This window comes from Heteronotia binoei, chromosome 10 (genome assembly GCF_032191835.1).
Source record: "Heteronotia binoei isolate CCM8104 ecotype False Entrance Well chromosome 10, APGP_CSIRO_Hbin_v1, whole genome shotgun sequence".
NCBI lineage: Eukaryota > Metazoa > Chordata > Lepidosauria > Squamata > Gekkonidae > Heteronotia > Heteronotia binoei.
The window spans coordinates 27,308,629-27,333,102 of NC_083232.1; the positions used below are offsets into that span (position 1 = coordinate 27,308,629).

General features: G+C 42.6%; 1 protein-coding gene across 7 annotated transcripts in view; it reads left to right on the forward strand.

Annotated features, from left to right (window-relative positions):
- The window catches only part of PARD3 (par-3 family cell polarity regulator), a 745,691-nt gene that overhangs the window by 115,622 nt on the left and 605,595 nt on the right, over positions 1–24,474 (forward strand). Inside the window, exon 1 of one of the 7 annotated variants that reach the window (XM_060248142.1) lies at positions 18,245–18,441. The exons of the other annotated variants lie outside the window; for them this stretch is intronic. Coding sequence (XP_060104125.1) covers positions 18,250–18,441 — 192 coding nt within the window. The 5' untranslated portion in view covers positions 18,245–18,249. Of the gene's footprint in view, positions 1–18,244; positions 18,442–24,474 lie in introns of those variants that run through there. 7 annotated transcript variants of the gene reach the window in all.

Consider the following 24,474-nt stretch of genomic DNA (forward strand, 5'->3'; position numbering starts at 1 on the left):
TACTTTGAGAATTCTTTATCTCACCATGAAGTGATGAATGATGCATACTTGTTAAATGTTATTACAAAACTTGTTCAGATTCTCTTAGTGGATATTTCTGGGCATCTGGAAAAAATTTTTGCATCTGAAGAAGTGTGCTGCGGCTCTCAAAAGTTCATGCGGGAATAAATGTGCCACTAGACCTCTCTTTTCTTTTGCTACAATAAATTACATAGCTGCTGCTTATCATGGAAAGTTTTTGTCATGCAGTTTTACAAATATTTTATTTTTTTTCCTGACGTGCTACCTTTTCTGTAAATTTGAGCTCTTTCTTGACAAGTAGAAAAGCTCTTGGTCAGTAAAAATAATTGTCCTTTGATTTTTTTTGTTAAAGTTTGAACAATTGAACTGTTCCACAAATTTTGTGAAATACCAAATTTGGAGTTATTAAGGCTTGTGCAACAGAAAGGTTGTGAGACATAAAGAGGATATCTTAAAACCCCCCTGCAGAGTAGGGGATAGAAGGGGGGACCCAAGATGTCTGAAGAATTTAAACAAAAAGACACAGTAGATCTCCTATGTAATTATGAAGGTAGGAATGAAGCAAAATGGTAATGTATGTTTAGAGAACGTTTGAGACAATTTAGATCTTTAAAAACTTCATAGGGTAGTAGAATGGGCTGCTTCATATATTTTCTCCTTTAATAACAGGGAGTGGCCCTGGCCAGCAACTAATTTTATTGGGCCATATATTTTGGAGAAGGGCCAGCATTTCTGTGGCAGATGCTTTGCACACTCAAAATTCCAGGTTTAATCCTTGATATTTCCTATTGAAGTACCCCACATGAAACACCGTTGCCTGGAGACCTTGGAGCAGGAGTGGTTACTCCCAGGGCTTATGAGCTGCACATGTGTCTCTCACATGATACCTGTGGCTTGTCTTCCAGTTTTTTGTTTTGAAGGATTCCTCTGTTTCTATTGACAGCGCTGTGAAACATGGGTGTTCCAGAAGTGACATAAGGTCCAGAAGTGAGCTAGAGTGAAACCCATAGTGTAAACCCCTTGGAGGACTGAAGGGCGTCAGAAGTAGGAGGTTAAAGAGAAAACATCTAGGATAAAAAAGGGAAGATTGTATGTGCGTGTTTGGCCCTACTGTATGTGTGTGTTTGGCTGTGTTGACAGTTATTAGGGCTTCCTAATAAAAAAGAAAGAGCCCCATGGTGCAGAGTGGTAAAGCTGCAGTACTGCAGTCCTAAGCTCTGCTCTCGACCTGAGTTCCATCCTGGCGGAAGCTGGGTTCAGGTAGCCGGCTCGAGGTTGACTCAGCCTTCCATCCTTCCGAGGTCGGTAAAATGAGTACCCAGCTGGCTGGGGGGAAAGTGTACATGACTGGGGAAGGCAATGGAAACCACTCCATAAAAAGTCTGCTGTGAAAACATTGTGAAAGCAACGTCTCCCGAGAGTCAGAAATGACTGGTGCTTGCATAGGGGGCTACCTTTACCTTTAATAAAAAAAGAGTATCTCTGCATTAAGAGTGACTGCTGGTCAGAGTGGACAGCATTGAACTAGACAGACCACTGGCATGAGAAGAAACAGGCAGTCAGACCGTGTCTTGCTTAGCCCCCAAAATGGATTGACAGATTCCATTTGCCATGGGAACTCATTACCAACCTTACCTTTTTATCTGGGAGAGATAGCAACTGGGGAAGGAAGCATGTAGATAATCTGCAGGGCAGTTTTGGACCTCAGATCTCTCATAGCTGATTGTTTCAACAGTGGAATGAATCCCCAACACGGGAGTGATTCCAAAAAGTATTGTATTGCGCTATGCAAAAAATAAAATAAAAAATCTGCATTGAAAAAGATACAGGGGTGGAGCCCAACAATCTTGAAGTTGAGGTGATGACATCTGGTATCCTCCTTCATGCACAACAGTGCTTTATTATTCCAGGGTCTTGTAAAGAATCCTGTAACTGCTGTGATAGTTTTTTGCTTCCAAAGACTCTGAATGTCTTTGGGGTTTCATTCTTCTTTATAGCGCAACAGGAGTGTGAGCCTGTTTTATGTCAGCGAGTTACAGCTCAGAACTCAAGTGCCACTTAAGTAAGCAATGCCATCAAGCAACAGTGCATGTGACACTGGTTTCAGATAACCTGTCAGGTGCCTTTCTTTTCACTTCCAAGTTTAGTTACCTACCTTGTTATGGTAGAGCTGCTTTATTATTTTTACTCCTTCAGGTATTCATTGTGATTTTTTCCCTGTTAGAGCTCTGTTGTTTAAAAGTTGTTGGTTTGTTCAAAGCACACTGAAATCATCAATGTGGTTGTACTACGGGCTGGCATTGAGCCAGTCATTCTAACCTTTATTTTTATCGCTTCTGAGTGCTTCTGTCTGGGGTGTTTACCTGCTGCATACCTTCTTACGCCCACTTAGGCCGAGCTGGCTTTTGATATTGGGCCTTTCGTTTCCATTGTCATGAACGGTTTTAATTGTTTGTTGTTAAGTTTCACTATGTATAATTCAGTCTGCTTGGTATTGTGTACTCTTGTCTGGCCCTTTGTCAGAGATGCTACAACAGTATGTGGTTTTTTATTTTGTGGGCGCTCTGTTGAAAGGCAAGTGCACATGCAAAGCTCACTAGGCATGACTCAAAGTTGCCCATGTGCAACCATTTCTCATTTTCTTCTGGGGAGGGGGGGTTTGTTGTTTATGTGGTGAAGGACTCCCAGTGTTGGTCTACACTCAAGTTTGATACCTGAGTTAATTTAGTTTTTTCTAAAAGTCAAGAGCAGAGCTGATAATTTGTAGCAAGACATAAGCAGAATAACTCATGAGCTTGTTACTGTTTAAATAATATTTTTTGATACTTTAAATGTTTGCTTTATTCAACAAAATTTATATCCCTAAAATTCAGTGTTTTCAGTGTAATGAAGTTTAATTTTCTATTGAAGTATGCTGCTGCTGCTGACATCAATTTCGACCCAAAAATTACAATTTCCTTTTTCCAAATGTTTTGGTTTTTTGCATTCAGCTTTTATTTTTCCTTCCTCTCAGATGGCAAAAACCAGGACTTTTTTGGTAGCAGGAACTCCTTTGCATATTAGGCCATACACCCCTGGAGCTTACAGTAGGCCCTGTACTAAGAGCCTTGTAAGGTCTTGGAGGATTGGTTACATGAGGGGTGTGTGGCCTAATATGCAAAGGAGTTTCTGCTATAAAAAAGCCCTGGTGAAAACTAAGATGTCTGTGCTAAGGCAGCAGTTTTGTCATGCAGTCTTTCTTTAGTATTGTCTGTGTTTACAGTTGTGCTTGTAGAGAACAAAAGCATTTATACGTCTAAATTCCGTGAATATGTCAAATAGTCCTGTTTTAAATGCTAAGTTATAAATGTTGCATGCATTTTGTATTAAAGATGTAAAATAAATTTAGGATTGTTTAAGTAATTATTATATATAATAATGTTTCCTTGGGATGGATATAACCCTGAAAAAAATGTGTGTTTCTGTAGCTTCTCAGGGAGGGGCTATGGCTCAGTGGTGAAGAACCTGCTTGGTATGCAGAAGATCTCAGTCCCTTGTATCTTCACTTAAAGGATCTGGCAGTCAGTGATGTGAACGATCTCCCTGGACACCCTCTGTCAATTTGATTAGACAGTACAGACCTTGCTAGGCCTAGTATAATTCAGTATAGGCAGTGTAAGGCAGTATTATACTGATTTAGGTTAAGGCAGCTTCATTCGTTCTCAAAATGTTTCATCTCTGTGTCTAATAGAGTCTGACATGGTATGAATAGTTTGACTCTCGCTGTCTGCTCTCTGAATTGATAATGAAGTTGCAATGCTGTTGAAGGCCTCATACTGCAGGAAGTTTTAGGGCATTGTGCCCTATAACATTTTTATCTTGCCTTGAAATAACTTTCACACTAGCTTGACACCTGTCTAGGAAGCTATTGGCCATCCTATTGAGTTAAAAAGTCTTTCTGTCTGGTGAGCTCTGATAAAGCACTCTTTGGTAAGGACTTTGGCCTTGATACAGCATAAACATAACCTTGTTGCTACCTTCCTTTGTTACTCAGACAAAAGTGGACTCCTAGAGGCTTCTTTAAAAACATTTCTGTCTTCTTCTTCTTCTTCTTTGAGCAATGTGGATAGAAAGAACTTCTTCTAATTTTCCAAAATCCTGGTCTTTGATATATGTGATGATGGACAGTGGAGTCAGGGCAGATGAAATAAAAGAGCTTCCTTACTCATTGTATAATTAATCTGTGGAATCTGCTGCTACATGATATAATTGGCAATGACCACCAGCTTAGATAAATTGCTATTAAAAAATCCTTGGCTAGGTCCATCAGTGCCTGTGATCCATGATGGTTGGATGAGACTTTCATGCTTTGAGGCACTGTACCTCTGAATAATATGTTAACAGGGCTTTTTTTTGTAGCAGGAACTCCTTTGCATATTAGGCCACACACCCCTGATGTAGCCCATCCTCCAAGAGTTTACAGTAGACCCTATAAGAAGAGCTCGGTAAGCTCTTGGAGGATTGGCTACATCAGGGGAGTGTAGTCTAATATGCAAAGGAGTTTCAAAGAGTGTCAGTGGTTAAGTGTACAGACTCTTATCTGGGAGAACTGGGCTTGATTCCCCACTTCTCCACTTACACCTGCTGAAATGGCCTTGGGTTAGCCATAGCCCTGGCAGAGGTTGTCCTTGAAAGGGGAGCTGCTGTGAGAGCCCTCTCAGCTCCACCCACCCCACAGAGTGTCTGTTGTGGGGGAGGAAGGTAAAGGAGATTGTGAGCCACTCTGAGATTTGGAGTGGAGGGCGGGATAGAAATCCAATATCATCATCATCTTCTTCTTCTTCCTGCTTCAAAAAAGGCCCTGCTTGTTAAACATTAGTAGGGGTGGGTAGGGCTTTGGTGTATGAGGGCAACTGTTTGTCTACTGTGTGGAAACAATGTGCATTGGACTAGGGAAACCATGCATAGATCTGATTTAAATTGGTAGGCTAGTGCCCCTGTTCTTAAAGGTAAAGGTAGTCCCCTGTGCAAGCAGCAGTCGTATTTTACTCTGGGGTGACGTTGCTTTCACAACGTTTTCAGGGCAGACTTTTTTACGGGGTGGTTTGCCATTGCCTTCCCCAGTCATCTACACTTTCCCCCCCAGCAAGCTGGGTACTCATTTTACCGACCTTGGAAGGTCCCTGTTCTTAGATTGCTGCAATAATAGGTAAATGCTACTCTCACCCTTTAAGCTTCAAAACACAATAACTTGTGACCCATGGTGGTCTTCCTTGTGGGCAGCATGACAGAAGGAGGAGAAGAGTACATTTTTGTCAGTTCTGTGTATTGCAGCTGACTTCCAATTCCACTGCTCTGAAAAATAATGATGGGGCAGGGAGAGGGAAATCCAGTGAGAAGCAGGAGGTGAAGAAGACATTTTCCTCTGGCATAGCTCCAGGGGTGGAATTATAGCAGGAGCTCCTTTGCATATTAGGCCACACACCCCTGATGTAGCCAATCCTCCAAGAGCTTACAGGGCTTTTCTTACAGGGCCTACTGTAAGCTCCAGGAGGATTGGCTACATCAGGGGTGTATGGCCTAATATTCAAATGAGCTCCTGCTAGAATTCCGCTCCTCTTGATAGCTCTACTTGCACTACTTAGGATCCAAGCCAAGGGTGTTTGGATGGTAATAGTTCTGAATCTTCTTTGTGTGTTTATGGATGCATGCACCATTGATTTATTTGAGGTGAATCTCAACTAATAAACACTGCCTTAATCAATTAATTGGTCGTGGCCCTCAAACTGACTTTCCTTTACCTAATCAATAAGGTCACCAACCTTCAGGTGGTGGCTGGAGATCTCCCACTAATACAGCTAATCTCCAGGCAACAGAGATCAGTTCACCTGGATAAAATGGTCACTTTGGAAGGTGAATTCTATGACATTATACCAGATTGAAGTGCCTCCCTTCCCCAAACCCTGACCTTCTCCGGCTTAACCCCCCCCCCCAAAAAAAATATACAGGTATTAACCAACCTAGATTTGGCAACCCTGCCAATCAAGTAGATGTTGAATAGGATGCTAATCGTTTAATTGTCCTGTTGTCTTAGGTATTTCTGAATGTGTCTCAATTCCATGTGCAGATTTCTCCTTATTACTGGATTCCTTTTGCCTCCCCCCCTCCCTCTACCTGCTGCATAGAATCATGGGGTGGTACATAGAAATGTTTTGATGAAAAGTAGGATACTCATTATGAGAGAATAAAATTCTTGAAGGGAGCACAGCATAAAATTATTTATAGAAAATTCCCATGATTTTGGATTGGAATTTTTTTTTTAAATAGTGCACAGTATGCAAGCACTGTAGGCTTATAAGATAGCAAGTGTTGCTGAAGAAATAACTAACTGCAGATATGAGGCTGGCATGTAATAAAAGATGACAGCCCTTTATTTCAGAGGAGGAGACGGTCACCAGCCAGAACCTTTACAGTGACACGGTTTGTCTGAAATGGGATGCTGTATGGGAAGGTTGTGCAACCTTTGCTGGTTGTATTTTTATATTACATGTACACTATTTGCTTCTCTGCTCATATCTTTTACAGGCACAGATTAGCATCAGAGAGATTCAGGTTTCAGTTTGCACTCTTCTGTGAAGTTTGTTAGGTGACTTGCACTACTTACTAAGAAAAATTGGAAAGTTTGACATCCGCTAAAGGAACAAAGAGAGACTTTGCCCTTCTGTGCCAGAGTGGAGCCAGCACAAAGCTGCACTATAGTTGATACTGCTTGGAGTGAGCATTCAGTGCTCAGGGTGTGTCCATTTAGAATAATACAATCATAAAGTTGGAGACAGGGCTTTTTTTCTTCTTCTTTGTAGTAGGAACTCCTTTGCATTTTAGGCCACACAACCTTGACATAGCCAGTCCTCCAAGAGCCCTTTAAGAAGAGCCTTGTAAGCTCTTAGAGTCTTGGCTACATCAGGGGTGTGTGGTCTAATATGCGAAAGAGCTCCTGCTACACAAAAAGCCCTGGTTGGAAGAAACCTCCAGGGTCATTTAGTTCAATCCCCTGCACATTGCAGGAAATTCACAAATACCTCCCTCCCACACCCCCAATGACTCCTGTTCCATGCCCAGAAGATGGCAAAAAACTTTATCCCCTGATCGCCATTCTCTGCTTTCTTGCTGGCCCAGAGGGCTCTTTTTATCCTTGTTATACATTTCTCTGTCACCTGGAAAAAATAAACTTGCCTGGAGAATATTGGTCTTTTCCCCCTAGCCCTTAAATTTTTTTTGTATCATTAGTGACGATGGATGGTTTAATGGTAATGCTGAATAAATGTGCAACTCTTGTGTTAGTCATTCTCACAACTCCCCTTATGATGCGTTGTTTAGCTCTCTGAATTATGTGACTGTTTCCAAGGCCGGTGTCAGCATATTCTGATGCAGGCTAGCTGCTGTTGTCCAGGACTTCTAGTAGGGCCCACTGTCGGAGACCCCGCTCCACCTCTTCTCCTCCCCTCTAGCATATGTCCATGTGCCCTTCCATGCCCATTTGCATGCAAATACTCCACCTTCCAGCTTCCCAATATTGATGGGGAAGTCCATGCAGGTGTTGCACAGTGGTGGCTCTCCTTGAGGGTGACATCTCTTGCAGTCAACAGCCAGTGGGATTGTGACTCAGTGGCAGAGCATCTGCTTGGTAAGTAGAAGGTCCCAGGTTCAGTCCCCGGCATCTCCAACTAAAAAGGGTCCAGGCAAATAGGTGTGAAAAATCTCAGCTTGAGACCCTGGAGAGCCGCTGCCAGTCTGAGTAGACAATACTGACTTTGATGGACTGAGGGTCTGATTCAGTAGAAGGCAGCTTCATATGTTCAGTGCCATTGGGGAAAGGGCACAAATATGGTGCAGATGACTGTGATTGGAGGTGGTGGGAGGGCTTGTGAGAAGGGCAAGGATTCACAGATGAGAACATGCACAGGTGGATAAGTGGAAAGGGAGGCATGTGGGCGGAGGCTGGTGATGGGCAGAAGGGGTTCCTGGGCATTGTCTGTCCAAGGCCTCACAGATCTTGAAACTGGCACTGATTGCTTCTTTTTTCTTTTAGTATCGCAACTGTTTGTTTCCTTACTATTGCGTTTGTATGCGCCTGTATTAAGGATTTTTGCAGGTGTTTGCTCTTAAGAAACCTGAATTCCCTCACTCAGCTTCTCATTCCATAGCATTCAGTCAGCATTTTCCTCCCCCTGCATAACTCTTCATCTCTTATTGATGCCTTCTGTAGCGCAGAGATGCAAACCGAGGCAATAAGGGTACAGTAAAGTGGCTGTGTCTAGACCAGGTTGCCGTACGCATACATCAATGCAGCCGCCCTCCATTAGTGAGGTGGTTCGCGGTGAGTTTGGCTCAGCTTTTGTGGAACAGATGGGGAGGGATAGAAACAGGGTTGTCTTCTTATTGGTGACTAGGTGCATGCATTCTGAAACGCCCATCAAGGAAACATGGGACATTGTGTGTGTGTGTATGCGTCTTGTTTTGCAGCTCAAGTGGTGGTGGGGAACGAGCAGTTCATTGAGTAGATCAGTGTTGGACCGGAGTTCATAAAACATTCATGGCCCAGGGCAGTGTAAAGTGATCGAATTGCTGCTGAAATTTTCCATTGAGATAACAAATTGCTTTATGTGCAAACCCCATTTTAAAGCCCTGCCAGGACTCTTTATCCCTTTAATTAATGTCTGGCTCTTCCTTGCTTGGCTGTCGAAAATGTAGTGTTTAAGCAGCCAAAGCTCCTAGGGGGGGATTGAAAGAGGTACCATAAAGCAGTGGGAGACGAGGTTGGAGTATTTTGCATATCTCTGGCCTGTTTTTTTTTTAAATAAAATCTTCCCTTGACTCTCTTGGGTGTCTGTTTGCACAGACGTACATCCTGTTGAACTCAATCAGTGCCAAAGTGATTGAGGTGAGCAAAGGACAGTTGACCCCTTTCTGTGAAGCCTCTCTTAAGAATCTGATACACGATGCTGCATGTGGTGTGTGCAATTTCTTTGGAAAGCTTCCCCCTTATAAGGCTAAAGGACAGCTGTGCCATATGTGTTATAACCAGTGCAGTCACTGTATTTGTGCCCAGACATGTCTCTTGCAGGGGGAATATTGTTTGAACTCATGTTATTATAGAGAGATACGTTATGTGCCCCTCCTTGAAGTTTCCCTCTTATACTGCCCAGTTGAAAAAGAAAGATGCTCTGTGCATGTTTTATGGCATAAAAAGGTAAAGGTAGTCCCCTGTGTAAGCACCAGTCATTTCTGACTCTGGGATGACGTCACATGATGATGTTTTCATGGCAGACTTTTAACGGGGTGATTCGCCATTGCCTTCCCTAGTCATCTACACTTCCCCCCCAGCAAGCTGGGTCCCCATTTTACCGACCTCGGAAGGATGGAAGGCTGAGTCAACCTAGAGTTGGCTACCTGAACCCAGCTTCCGCCGGGATCAAACTCAGGTCGTGAGCAGAGGGTTCGGACTGCAGTACCACTTTACCACTCTGTGCCATGAGGCTCCTGTTTTATGGCATACATCCAACAAACATGTAAAATAATGAAGATGTTTTATGGCATACATCTTCATTATTTTACATGTTTGTTGAATAGAGTAAGGCTGACCACAGTAAGAGAGCCAGTTTGGTGACATGGTTAAGTGCACGGACTCTTATCTGGGAGAACCAAGTTTGATTCCCCACTCCTCCACTTGCACCTGCTGATGTGACCTGGATCAGCCACAAGTTCTCTCAAAGCTGTTCTACTCAAGAGCAGTGATGAGAGAGCTCTCACAGCCCCACCTACCTCACAGAGTGTCTTTTGTGGGAAGGGGAAGGGAAAGGAGATTGTAAGCTGTTCTGAGATTCCTTCAGGCAGTGAGGGGCAGGGTATAAATCCAATCTGTTGTTATTATTCTATCTGAAGTCATTGAGCCCAGAATAGTGAGCGTTCTGCAAGAAACCCACCTGGTGAATTGCTTACTTACTTTGAAAGATGTATATTTACCATTAAAACAGTGGTCATAATGACACCTGAAAGAAAATTAAAACTACCATGGTTGTAACACATAACTAAGAAACATGCAAGATGGGCAACTGGCTGGAGCCATTAGACTTGTGCAAAAAGGGACAGGAACAAAAACCAGTAGATATCATTATTTATTTATTGTATTAATTTATTTACCTTTCTCCCCCATGGGGCTCCAAACCAGTTTGCATCATTTTTCAGTGCTCCGTTTTATTCTCCCAACAACCCTGTAGGGTAAGTTAGGCTAAGAGTGTGACTGGCCCAAGGCAACTCAACAAGCTTCCACGGCAGAGTGGGAATTCAAACCTGGGTCTTCCAGATATTAGTCCAACCTTCTTAAGCACTGAACCACACTGGCTGTCAGATGCATGTTCCTTTGTACAAGAATGTGCAGAGAAGGATTTAAGACCTGGGAGAGCTTACTGCTCTGTGTCTCCTTGCTCAGCTATGAATCTGTGACCTGCAACTGAGTGAAAAAACCTCTCCTTAGTGTGTTTTATGGGGGAGGAAAGGTCCCCTGTGCAAGCATCAGTCGTTTCCGACTCTGGGGTAACAATGCTTTCCCAATGTTTTCACAGCAGACTTTTTATGGGGTGGTTTGCCATTGCCTTCCCCAGTCATCTACACTTTTCCCCCAGCAAGCTGGGTACTCATTTTACTGACCTCAGAAGGATGGAAGGCTGAGTCAACCTCGAGCCGGCTACCTTAACCAGCTTCCGCTGGGATCAAACTCAGGTTGCGAGCAGATAGCTCAGACTGTAGTACTGCAGCTTTACCACTCTGCACCACGGGGCTCTTAGTGTGTTTTATGAGATGCTGCTTTATATTTGTAATCTGGGGAACTCTGTCTGCCCCAGGGCAGAAGGTCCTACTTGCTGTAAGGTGCTTCAAGCAGAGCTCAGAAAAGGTGGCAGAAACACATCTTGTATAAATAAAATCTCCTGCTCATTCACCTGGCCAAGGATGGGTCAGTTAACAGAAGCTTAACTAATATATAACATTATCTCCAAGGAAAACCAGCTTAATAAAGCCTCAAGTCAGAAATTCAAATGAAAAGGCAGCCAAAAAGAGGTTGTGAGCGGGCAGCTTAGTTGAATCACATGAATGGCTTGGCAGAGGCTCTCCATTGTCCACATGTTGGTTAGTCACAGAGAATACCAGTGGGGTCTTGGCCTTTCCAAGGAAGTGCAGCAGATTTCAGCTTCTCCAGGAGTCCTGTGTTGCCCTGCTTCTCTACTCCTAGGCTGTACAGAATCAGCAGTCTCTTCTCCCCAAAATCAAAGCAGCAGTTACTGGCTCTCCAAGCAGGTATAGAGTCTCCAAGAAAACCACCCCAGCCTTCTAGTTCTCTAGTGCCACAGAACTGTACACCATTGCTTTGCAGAATGCTGTCAAGGGACAGCTAACTTATGGTGATCCCATGGGGATTTCAAGGCATGAGATGTTTAGAGGTGGTTTGTCATCGCTTGCATCATGACCCCGATATTCCTCAGAGGTCTCTCATCCAAATACTAGACCCTGCTTCTCTTTCAAGATCAGACTAGCCTGGGCTATCCAGGTTAGGGCACCTAATGTGTAGTCAAATAATATTTCTAAGACACAGGGAAAAGAAAACCAGCAAGATTGACGGGAGTTGGTCTGCATATTTGTGTTCAAGTCATTTGTTCTGTAAATAGTACAGATGGGAATGTGTACTGTGAGTTAATGTGAGCTTTGGCGTGGGGTGGGGTAGGGGGAAGACTCATTAGATGTGAAATCTGAGTGTCCCCAGACTTTACATAGGAGAGAATGTGCCGTAAAGCTTCACAATGTTGCGTCTTGAAAATTTCTCCTAACAGTTAGAAAGCAGATGAAGAGAGAATTTGCTCTTACGTTGGGGTGGTGGTGATGGTGAGGAAACGTTTACATACTCAAACAGGGATGTTGGTTGTTTATCCCATTCTCCTAATGGCAAACTATATGAATGTTACATGTTAAAAGGTAAATTAGTTGGATGGCAAAACTTCTGAGATAGAAATGCCTTCCTTTTGGCACAGGCTTATAACAGACATTCTCACATTTTGACATATTACTGTTTTATTGCTTTCACATGCTCATGCTATTCAAATCAAAGGTTTGCTCAATTTGTTAATTTTACTATTCTGTCATTGGATCTTAAATTTGTAGCATTTTGCATTCTAAACCACTGCCTACCAGATAATTTTACTATTCTGTCATTGGATCTTAAATTTGTAGCATTTTGCGTTCTGAGCAACTGCCTACCAGTTATGTGCGGCTCTGCTCGCTGTACTGGATTCCTCGTCTGGTGAAGTGTGCTTAGAGTACACAAAAGTTTGTTCTGAATAAAACTAAGTTGGTCTTAAAGGTGCAACTTGACTCCTATTTTGTTCCATTCTGAAACAGACCAGCGTGCCATTTTGAGGTATACACTCTAAAAAGACCTTGGCCTCCTCTGCATAGCCTTGCTTTAGGGGCCTGCAGATCTCTATGTTAGAACTGTAGCATGCTTTCATTCCCAGGGCAAAGCACATGCTGAGTTTTTAGAATTGGACTAGAATTTTAGAAACATCTGTGACTCTACTAAAACAGATCCTTCAGGAAAGAAACTATAAAACAGCTGCTGTGTTTTGAAGTGGTGTTTGGAAGTGATGGGCAAGTTGTTTCCAAATGATGTTGGTTTGGAACAGAACAAGCAAAGTTCTTCATAGTTTTTGAGGTAGAGAGCAATGATTATAATAAGAAATATATCAGAAATGCAGGCTTGAGATTAGGTTGCTTGTTGGGATGTTTTGAAAGTCATAAAATTTAGAGCTCTGAGAAAAATTGGGTATATTAAAGGGAGTGCTAAATCATTTCTTAGCAAGCTATTTTTAATGTTATGCATGGCGTGTGCCTAAAACGGTAGTAATTGTAATTACTACTAGCACTTGCACAAATATCGGAAATTATCTGTTCTGGCTTTTGTTCAGATTTCAATGAGTATATTTTTAAAAATAATTATTTTTAGGGTCATTTTGCTGTTCTAAATCCCATGTGAGTGCTATTGAAAAGAACACAAAAAACTAGTGTGGTCTTATTTTTTCAAATAAAAGGAGGAGGAAAAAATTAGCAGCACTTTATTATAGCTTGGCTGTAAAGCAGATGTTACTAAGAGGCTGCCAGATTTTTGTCAAGGGATCTTCTGACTTAAAAGCAACATACACACAGATTTTGTTTTGGTTTCTGCCACCCCTCCTTAAAAAGGAAGTTCCTTAGAACTTTCTTTGAAATGTTTGCTTATCTATCTTGTTTTGTTTGTGGGATCCTCTCACATTGTGTGCTATTTAGGTTTGCTAACTCTGGGCAAGGAAATAGTTGGGAGATGCTGGGGGCAGAGGACAGGGTTTGAGGCAGGGAGGGACTTCAGCAGGATACAGTACCACAGAGTTCACCCTTCAAAGCAGCCATTTTCTCCAGGGGAACTGATCTGTGTAGTCTGGAGAGCAGCTGTAATACTGGGCGATTTCTAGGTCCGGCCTGGAGGTTGGCAAGCACAATTGGTACTGAGCTAGAAGAGAAGAAGAAGATGATATTGGATTTATATCCCGCCCTCCACTCTGAAGAGTCTCAGAGCGGCTCACGATCTCCTTTACCTTCCTCCCCCACAACAGACACCCTGTGAGGTGGGTAGGGCTGGAGAGGGCTCTCACAGCAGCTGCCGTTTCAAGGACAACCTCTGCCAGAGCTATGGCTGAACCAAGGCCATGCTAGCAGGTGCAAATGGAGGAGTGGTGAATCAAACCCGGTTCTCCCATATAAGAGTCCGCACACTTAACCACTACACCAAACTGAGCTGTGTTTGTGTGGTCAGTAATGTATTCAGTATGGCTAATCTGCATGGGACTTCAGTGCAAGGGAAATAAAGGAGGGATTACATTCAGGAATTGACATTAGTGGACACAATAAGGATTGTTGTTAATTGTTCAGTCGTGTCCAACTCTTGGCGGTTCTATGGGCCAGCTCTCTCCACGATTTCTGATCTTGTACTGTTTCTTTAAGTTGTTCCATGCTCAGGCTGATAAAAATGGATAGATGTGGGTTCAAACAGTTATGTGTGCACGTTTAGATTTTGCTGCTGTTGTGCATGAAAACTCACCAGCTTGAGAAGTTCTTACTAGTAAGGGTAGGATTCAGAGAGCAATTTGGAGGAAAGCAGAGTAATGGCTCTATATAGGGACCCTGCATAAATCTGAGGAAATATAAATTCACAGTATTGTGCTCACCTTTTAAAGCCATGAAAGGTATGAGGCCCAGAGTACCTTTTCCTTTTATGAGCTTTCCCTCCTCATCTGAGGTGCCATGTGGCTATCCTTTTGTTTGCTTTCTGTTAACCATCTTTTAATTCTGTGTCTTCATTTTAAGATAATTTTATTAACTGCCATAAATGGAATTGTTTTATCACTTATGTCTTCCAGGTTATAATTCTGGGACTTCATTTTGAATTTTTGGGGGGAGGGGGGCTGGATTGTTTTTAAATTACTTGTTATCCTGCTCTTCCCACTTTGCTATTACAAATTTATTGGGCTGTATTATTTTATGTTTTTATTTACAGCTTGCTATCTGTAAGTTGGTGAATGTGACTAATAAGTCACTAGCTTGAAGTAACAGATGTTCTGTTAAATTTGCTTTCAATATGCTTGTTTTATAAAATACTTACTTGGTTCTTGCTTTACGGTGTAAGGTAACATTAACTGATGGCTCGTCCTTTAAATCAAAAGCATATGCTTAAGTCTATGCCAGTTTGTAACAGTTAACTGAATTTATAATTGTAGAACAATCTGTGGAAAATCTGGACAGTGTTAAAATTTGCACACTGAGTGATTCTGCTTTCCTGTCCATTTAGCAATGGGACTGCTAATCTTCTTCATGTAAAGAGAGAAAGATATGGTTGCATTGGAAACTGTGGTTGAGTAAATCATGGTCTTTTTATCACTTGGCAGTTGGAGGCCTTTTCTAAGTACACATATATGTTCTCTAGGAATGTTGAGATTTATACACTGAAGTACTGACCCCCATATAGTCTTGCTTAAGGTAATGGATAAAACGTTCTTCGTTATAAATTATTCACATTTATCTTACATTTGAAGTGGATTTCACACATACCAAAGAAGGGTCTCTAAATCAAGGGAGATATTTTTTATTTAAGGCAAGCCCATGTTAGTCCTGTTCTGTAAAACACGCACACACATACACACATACAACGTTTATATTCTTGTTTAGCTGTGCACCACATGGTTGGATGGTTGCATTTGCAAGAAAAACTGCTTTCTGTGGAAAAACAGGCAGTGTTTGTGTTGGTCTTGATTAACCATCCCTAGAGAAGTTTCTAACGGTTAGTGAACACTTTACATAGAGGTGCCTTCTGTCTGTCTGTCTGCCTGCCTGCCTGCCCATCCACCCACCCATCCATTTTTATCTTGCCCATGGTCTAAGGAATGCAGGAAGGGAAGCATGAGTATCCGGTCCTCCATTTTATCCTAACAAAAAAAAAATCTGTCAGAGTGGTTAGAATTAGAAAAAGTAGTAGCCCAGGGTCATCAAGTGAGCTTCATGGTTGAGTATGGATGTGAACTTAGGCTGCCCCAGTCGTAGCCTCAGGGCTTTTTTAAAAAAGAAAAAGCCCAGCAGGAACTCATTTGCATATTAGGCCACACCCCTGGCACCAAGCCAGCCAGAACAGCATTCCTGCTCAAAAAAGCCCTGTGTAGACTGATGTGCTAGTTACTTATCACACTGTTATACATTGATTTCTTATGTAGATCACAGTACATTTTTTCTTTTCCTTTGCTGAGGCATGTTGCCCTGTTTCTTGTTTTTTGAAAGCTGCTCATGTTCTTACTTTACATGAGTTTCTTTGATACATATTACATCTAATTTTTCCTTCTTTAACCAAATTGAAAATCTTAGATTGTTTTGAGGGGAAATTCAGTCCATGTATATTCAACAATATTATCGTTACATTTGTTTATTTTATCAGTATACTGCAGTTTGGTCTGATTTATCCTCTTCCTTATCTGGGTGTTTTTAAAGATATTTTTTTCTTTGGATTTTTCAGAGTCCTTAGAACTTTCAGGATTTTCCTACGTATCCCCTATTAATTCTTCTGCCAGTTTTTTAGCTTGTTCAGCTGTCAAAATTAATCTTCTGTCCATGGGTAGTGAAATATCTTAGGCATATGGAGTTCTCCAAGAGTATTTTATTTCTTTTTCTTGCAAGATTTGCTGTAGAAAATCAAAATCTTTTCTTTTCACCAGGACTGTTACAAGTAAATATCTGAATCTCTTTGCCGGCAATTTTAAGGGGTGTCTCTCTCCAGTTGGGTGTTTATTTACTGTCCGCAGTGTCCCCCTAGCTTTTTGCTGGAAGCAAGGAGAGCCCCCTCCTTTAGAATCCTGGAATTTGCAAAGATACTTGAGTGCTTGATTGCCTTGGTATTCCATCCTCACTTGACTAATACATATGTTATTATCAAAGCCATATTTAATTGTTGTTACTATGATTATTAATAATATTAGTAATAATGTTGTAGCTGTTGTCATCATCATCTTCTTCATCATCATTATCTTCATTATCACCACCATCATCTTCATCACAATCTTCATTGTCACCATCTTTGTTGTCATCTGTGTCGTCATTGTCATCATCCTTCTTCTCTCCCTAAAGGGGAACCAAAACAACTTATATCATTCTCCCCATCTCTACTTGATCCTGACAAGAATCCTGAGGTGGCTTAGGCTGAGAGAGATTGTGAGTAATTGACTGGCCCAAGATAGAAGAGTTGGTTTTTATACCCCACTTTTATCGGTCCTAAGGAATACCAAGGCGGCTTGCAATTCAACCGCCTCCCTTTCCTCTCCCCACAACAATCGTCTTATGAGGTTGGTGGGGCTGAGAGAACCGTGACTGGCCTGAAGGTCACCCAGCAGGCTTCATGTGGAGGAGGAGTGGGGAAATCTGGTACTCCAGTTAGAACCTGTTGGTTTTTAGAAGAAGATGAAGATACTGGATTTATATCCCGCCCTCCACTCTGAAGAGTCTCAGAGCGGCTCACAATATCCTTTACCTTCCTCCCCCACAACAGACACCCTGTGAGGTGGGTGGGGCTGGAGAGGGCTCTCACAGCAGCTGCTCTTTCAAGGACAACCTCTGCCAGAGCTATGGCTGACCCAAGGCCATGCTAGCAGGTGCAAGTGGAGGAGTGGGCAATCAAACCCGGTTCTCCCAGATAAGAGTCCGCACACTTAACCACTACACCAAACTGGCTCTCCCTTTTAACTGCGACACAATGCTGGTTTTAGCAGGGTGTTTGCTAGCTTCCATGATGGTGGGAATTTGAAAGTGGGTCTAGTTCAATACTCTTGGCTCTTTCACACATGCTGAATAATGTGTTTGCCGTCTGCTTGAGTGCATTTTGCAGTGGTATTTTACTGCTTGAAACGTACGAATCTGCTTTCTAAAATGCATTAACAGTGGATTGGAAGTGCATTATTCAGGATCTGTGAAACTGACCACACTGGCTTCCTGGGAAATTCACCTCTGTTTAAACACACACGCGCACACATAAACACACATCTTTAGCCAGGAGACCTGATGCCAGGTAGTAAATATGGAAGTCTTGTCACTGCAGAGGAGCCACAGCCTGTAGTTGTTGATTTGTCAGGCATTCAAAACAAAGAAGCACAGGTATCAAGGCCTTTATCATCTCCATTTGACAAGCAAGAAGTTTCTCTTGTTGGAGAACAACATCACCCTGGCTTGTCAATTGATACCACACAACTTGTGTAATGAGTCTCTGCAAGGGAGGAGTTAAAAAAGATGGCTTTGAACCCCAGTTTTTCTGCTTTGCCTCCACCCTGAAGTTGCTGACAGTACTTCCACACCCCTTTGGCTTGCAACAAAACTACCTTTCCTTCACCTTTAGTATGCTCAATAGGAGAGGTGCTATTGCTTTGGACCAGCATCGCAGCATCTGTGTGGTGCTGAGGAATTTCTGCTTCCCAATGACAGCCACTGTGAGGAGAACGTCTGTGACCACTTGGACATGGGGCAGATTCTTTTCAAGTAGCACTAATTGTGCTTGTTTACTTCCCTTTTTGGCCTGAAGGAAACTCAGAAAAAAGAGGCCTTTGGAAACCAGTGCCTGTGAGCTTCAACTTGGATTATCGAATGCTTGGAGCTATCCCTGGCTTTGGTAGATTTAAAATGTCAGACAAACCAAGAATGAAAATTAAAAAGAAGTCCAATTCATTTTGTTATGATCGCCGGAGGGATTCCGTGAAAATTAAGCGGCAGGCCAAGTCTCTCCATTTCAAGTCTGCTACCTTGGAAACCCGTAAAAGTCAAGTGAAGGAGAGACAGGTTGGTACAAGTTAATTTGGCCTGGTTCCCTGTCGCAGGAGGATAATGCAGATTTTAGTTCATCAGATGGGGTTAAATACTAAAGGTTTCCCACCACCCCTGATTGGTTGGTCTGTTTGGCTTTTCCTGCTTGTGAAATGAAACAGTTTGTGTGCTATTTTTCCAATTAATACAAGACTTTTTTTCCCCTTACCACATTACATGTAGTTCACAGGTCTCAGAGCGTCCGTGTTGACCACTTCAAAACCCAAATGGAGTAGCCTCACTGTTGGCAGCATAGGTACTGTGGTGCCAAAACATAACCACTGGCTCTGGGCTCCACAATAGGAGACATTTATTTTCTTGCAGGCCTCCTTATTGAACTTCCCAGCAGATGGGGTTGCCAACTCCAGGAGGGTACAATTCCTGGAGACTTGGAGATGGAGCTTGGAGAGAGTGGGGTTGGAGGCAAGGGCAGGACTCCAGAGCCAAAGCAGCTCTTTTTCCCCCAGGGGAACTTATCTCTGTAGTCTGAAGGTCAGTTATAATTCTGGGGGTTCTCCAGACCCCACCTGGAGGGTCATAGCTCTCTCAGTAGGGCACTGCTGTCGATACTGGGAAAATTAGCTAGAAACCTCCTCATTTGCATAACATTTTAGATATACTTGGGTGCTTAAAGTATTTTGAAAGTTTAGTGTTGGATACATGTGATGTATGTGAGAGACGGAAAGGTGGAGAAGAGAAAAACTCAGGGGATTTTGCAAAGTGGGTGACTTTGGGCCATTCTCTCTCTCCATCTAATCTACCTCATGGGATTATAAAAATAATATGGAGACGACTATTTGGTGGAAGCGGAGGGTTGTAGTGAATACATAAGTGCTAGAGTTGTTCCTGGAGGAACTAAACAAGATCCTGTGAATTTAGGGGGAGATGTTTGTGAGTTTCCTGCATTGCGCAAGGGGTTGGACTAGCTGACCCTGGAGGTCCCCTCCAATTCTATGATTCTAAGTAGGAGATCGTTTCCCCCACCTGTTCTCGGAGGACCAGTTTCGGAGGGATTGGTTTCTGTTTTTAGAGTCTTAGCAGCTTTTCCTTTTAAGCTAGGTAAAGAAGAATGAACAAACAAGAGCCTCCTTTAGCCCTGAAGCCACCAACCCTTTCTGCCCTTGTGTGTTTGCTGTTTTGAGAAAGAACACTATGATCAGCCAGGGTGCAGGTGTGTCTGTAGCTCCCCTTGCAATCCTGTTTGGTGACATCACATCACAAAATATGGTTACAGCTTCCTGTGGGTGTATGTGTGGAACTCAGAATTAGAAATAGTTGTGTTTTTATAAAGTTGGTTTTTAATTTAAAAATAAATAAATAATTGTGTTTTTAATGCGTTTTCTAAAATGCATACATTGATTCTTTTTCAAAAAAACCCAATCTGCTGCTGCTCTGTTCACTGGAAACTGGCCAGTGGTCACCATGGGTGGCGATCTACCTTCTGCCCATCCTTGAAGTTGCTATCTAAAAGGCTCCTGAAGCAGGGTTGCAGCTGTGGAGCAGCCTATTGAGAAGTACTTGGAAAACAAACAAATGAAGGTTGCTACTAGGCACATAAGATCAAACTTCCACAGCAGGTATACTTAAATAGAACTGGGCTTACCAGTTTGGTAACAAAAGCAAGTGAGAATCTTCATTTATATATTCATGCTTGTGTTGTATTATTTGGATGGATGCCATAGACTGTGTGTGACCCCTGGTGGTCAATGGGAAGAATAGACTGAAATGGAAAATTGTTGTATGGTGTATCAATTAAAACCTGCAAGTACATTGTGTGATAAGATGAGGCTTTGCTTCCACTGTTGGAAGTATTTCCCCCCACAGTGTTTGACTATGAATAAGGAGAATGTTGATAGTCACATATATACAATCATGAAGCCTGTTGTTAAAGTGCAGTACAAATGAATGCATCTTCCTGGCTCTTCAAGTCACTCTCTGGATTGTATCATTCTCATCCCATGGATTTATAATAGTTTAATTTAGGACTTAAATCATAAATAGGCCATCCTAAGCAGACTTACATGCCAAGTCCTTTCAAGTCAGTGGGCTTTAAAAAGGTAAAGGTAATCCCCCGAGAGTCATTACCGACCCATGGGGTGAGGTCACATCATGACATTTTCTTGGCAGACTTTTTAATGGGGTGGTTTGCCACTGCCTTCCCCAGTCATCTACACTTTACTCCCAGCAAGCTGGGTACTCATTTTACTGACCTTGGAAGGATGGAAGGCTGAGTCAATCTTGAGCCGGCTACCTGAACCCAGCTTCTGCCGGGATCGAACTCAGGTCATGTGAGCAGAGCTTGGACTGCAGTGCTGCAGCTTACCACTCTGTGCCACAGGGCTCCCTCAATGGGCTTAGAATGATCTGATTCTATTTGGGGTTGCACTTTAAGAGCATGATCCACTGTAATGCAGGCTGAGCACTGGACACATGAATCAGGACTCCCAGTCTCCCTGTTCCTTGCTGTAGATGCAGCATACAGAGTAAGTGAGGAGTCTCTGCACACCATTACTTAATAACATTTGCTTGTATCCCTCTATTCTTCTTATCTGTGTGACCATTTGTTTGTATTCCTCCAGTCTTCCATTCATGTGCCCAAAAGGACTTCTGGAGGATTTTCAAAGGATTTGCTTAGCTTCAGCAAAGTTGCTGTATCATGTGCCTGTCTGCTATTCCCTGGGACTACAGACATAAATTATTTGCTTGAACTACTTGTATGCATGAATAAAGGTATATGGGGATCCAGGAGCAGACAGAGGTGTTCTAATTGGTGTAATGGTTTGCTGCTGATGCATATCTAGGCAATGGGGAATGACTGAAGAGGATGTCATATCTCCATGACAATCCATCCTTACATCAAAGCTGCATTGACACTAAATTAATGTTGTTCTTTGCAATTCTGTCATGTCCAGGTGAACCAAAGTGGGTTATAAAAAGTCTTCTCTAACTTCACCCTTGCAGCAACTGCAATGGAAGAAGTGTTGAGCTGTGCTCCATACCACACTCAGACTGATTCCACATTAGTCTTTGTCTCAGTCTCGTTCTTGGCTCTCAAGTTTGTGCAAGGCAAGGAACATGCAGTCTCTCTCCAGAGATGCCAATGCTGAATCCGGAAAAAAGAGCCACTATGAGGAGCCCCGCAAAGTAGGGAGGCAAGTGCTAAGTGCAGAATTGAACTCAGACCGCGTAGGGCACTGGACCAGGCTGGTTGGTCCCTGCTCAGAATGAGAGAGCAAACTGAGTGGGGACAACCTTGATTATTCCTACTTTGCATGCAGGGTGAATTGCTGAAATGGTAGGAGATCTGCTGTTGCCACAGAATTCTGAACTGCCTGTAAAATAAATGTTTTTATTTAAGAGGTTTGACTCTGGCTGTTAATTGAAAATATTTCATGCAGCATACAAACTCTAAATTTTAAAAAAAACCCAGTACAACTGGTTATATGAAAGCTGTTTTCTACCATTGTAACAACACCATTGTATGATAGTTATTGTTGGAATTGGACTTGGAAGTCTTGGGTTTGAATCGCCACTCTGCCCTAAGAGTTCACTGGTTGACTTTGGGTCAGGCACTTCTGCAGAATATAACTTATTTTGCAGGGGGTTGTGAGAACAAAATGGGGAGTGAGGGGGAATATAATGGATGCTACCCTGAGCTCTTTCAAGAAAAAAAGGGATAAACATGTACAGATAGTTGACCTGTGTAATGAAATAGCCCTAAGCTGTCTTAAGTCTTCAATTTTAAAAATTGTATGTTTGTGAATATTCTAACTAGAGGATTGATTTAAATGCTTTATGGCAAAAACAGAAACCAGATTTAATTTATCAGCATGAAACCCTAGGCTCAAAAGTGTGTGTCTCCTTTTGCCTTCCCCCACCAAGAGGAGATAAAGAAATTACATTCTTTGTTTTTTTGTTCCCTCTGTGACTTAGACCATGGATTCATCACAAAGGCCACCAGAAGCAGAAGGAAAAAACCCCTGGGATTGGCCTGATTTCATATACATAGCAGCCCAAGTGCTTATTTTCCTTTGATTTGTGGACTGTAATTTTCACTGACAGCCTTAGTGGCTTTTAGAGGGAAGAAGTGTTGACAAGCGACGTGGATTGGAGCAGATGCTCCCTCATCTGAGGCAGCCTAACGACTGCAGCATCTGGCAGAACTGAAGTTACAGTAAATCCTAATGGAGGTTCATCCATTATTTAAAAGGTAGTTTGAGAAATGGCAATGGCAGCTCTTGCCAATCTTGGCACTGCTTGGCTCTTGAATGTGGAGCAAGAATGTGCTGCTTTGTACAGAGATGTTCATTTTTGGAACTGCAGAGTTTTGCCAGACCTCCTGACCTCTTTCTCTGTTTTTCTCCCCTCCCCCTCCTGAAATACAAAGCTATACCTGAGCAAGTTTTTAAGATTGTGGCCTGTGTCTTTTCAAACAGCAGTGTGTTGCTCTCCTTTCAGCAATATTTATTTATTTAGCTTTGATTTATATTCCGCCCATTCCAAAAGCGAACTCAGGGCAGCTAACAATCATAATAAAACCAACAATCTCAATTGCAGATATGATATATAACTCCAACTTTGTTATGAACCAGTGTGGTGTCATGGTTAAGAGTGCTGAATGAGTATCTGGGAGATTCAGGTTCAGATCCCCAGTATTGGTTGCTGGGTGACCTTCGGCCAGTTACACATTCTCAGTCTAACCTACTTCACAGAATTGTTGTGAGAATAGAATAGAGGAGACGAGAAAGATGTCAGCCACTTTGGGGTCCCTATTGGAGAGAAATGTGGAATATAAATGAATTTTAGGTATTTATTCAGCTGAATACAGATGTGTACTTGGCTATCAAAATAGCCCTGCCTGATCAGAGCCAATATTAGTCAGCTTTTATTCAACACGAGTACAAGGCAATTTAAGAGACTGCAGTCTCTTTAATGCCTTCTGAGTTCATTTGGGGAGTTGTGCTCCATCAGCGGCACAACTCCCCAAGTGAACTCAGGAGGCATGTAGATCTTAAATGCTTGCTCAGTTTTACTGGCAGAGACACAGCTTCCTGAGTGAACTCAGAAGGGATTTAAACTTTAAATGCTTACTCAGTTCACTTGCTGAATTGCACTGCTGCCTATGGGACAGTCCCCATAGGATACAACGGAGCCAATTAAATTTGGCAGTTCTGATTATTTCCCCATATTGGGATTCAGGAATATTGGGAAATAGTAATATTTTGGGGGTTCCATACACCCCAAAATACCATTTTTTGCACACTCCTAATCTATGCTCTAGAGCCCCATGGTGCAGAGTGATAAAGCTGCAGTACTGCAGTCAAACTCTCTGCTCACAACCTGAGTTCAATCCCAGTAGAAGCTGGGTTCTGGTAACCGGCTCCAGGTTGACTCAGCCTTCCATCCTTCCGTGGTCGGTAAAATGAGTACCCAGCTTGTTGGGAAGAAAGTGTAGATGACTGGGGAAGGCAATGGCAAACCACCCCATAAAAAGTCTTGTCGCAAAAATGTCGTGATGCGACATCACCCCAGAGTCGGAAACGACTGGTGCTTGCACAGGGGACTACCTTTCCCTTTAATCTATGCCATTATGGCACCTTGAACTGATGAACCTTCAATCTATCAAACAAACCTTAAATGGCATAATAATACAATAAAACAGGGATAAACAGTCCAAACTGATGAACCATTGAACTCGCCCCAAACTGTGGCATGGTCTCTGTGAAATGTCTGTTGGTAATCTGCCTTTCAGGAGAACCAGTTTGTGTAGTGATTAAGTGCGCGGACTCTTACCTGGAAGAACCGGGTTTGATTCCCCACTCCTCTACCTGCAGCTGCTGGAATGGCCTTGGGTCAGTCATAGCTCTCGCAGAGTTGTCCTTGGAAGGGCGGCTGCTGTAAAAAGCTCTCTCAGCCTCATCCACCTCACAGGGTGTTTTTGTGGGGGAGGAAGATAAAGGAGATTGTGAGCTGCTCTGAGACTCTGATTCAGGATGGAGGGTGGAATAT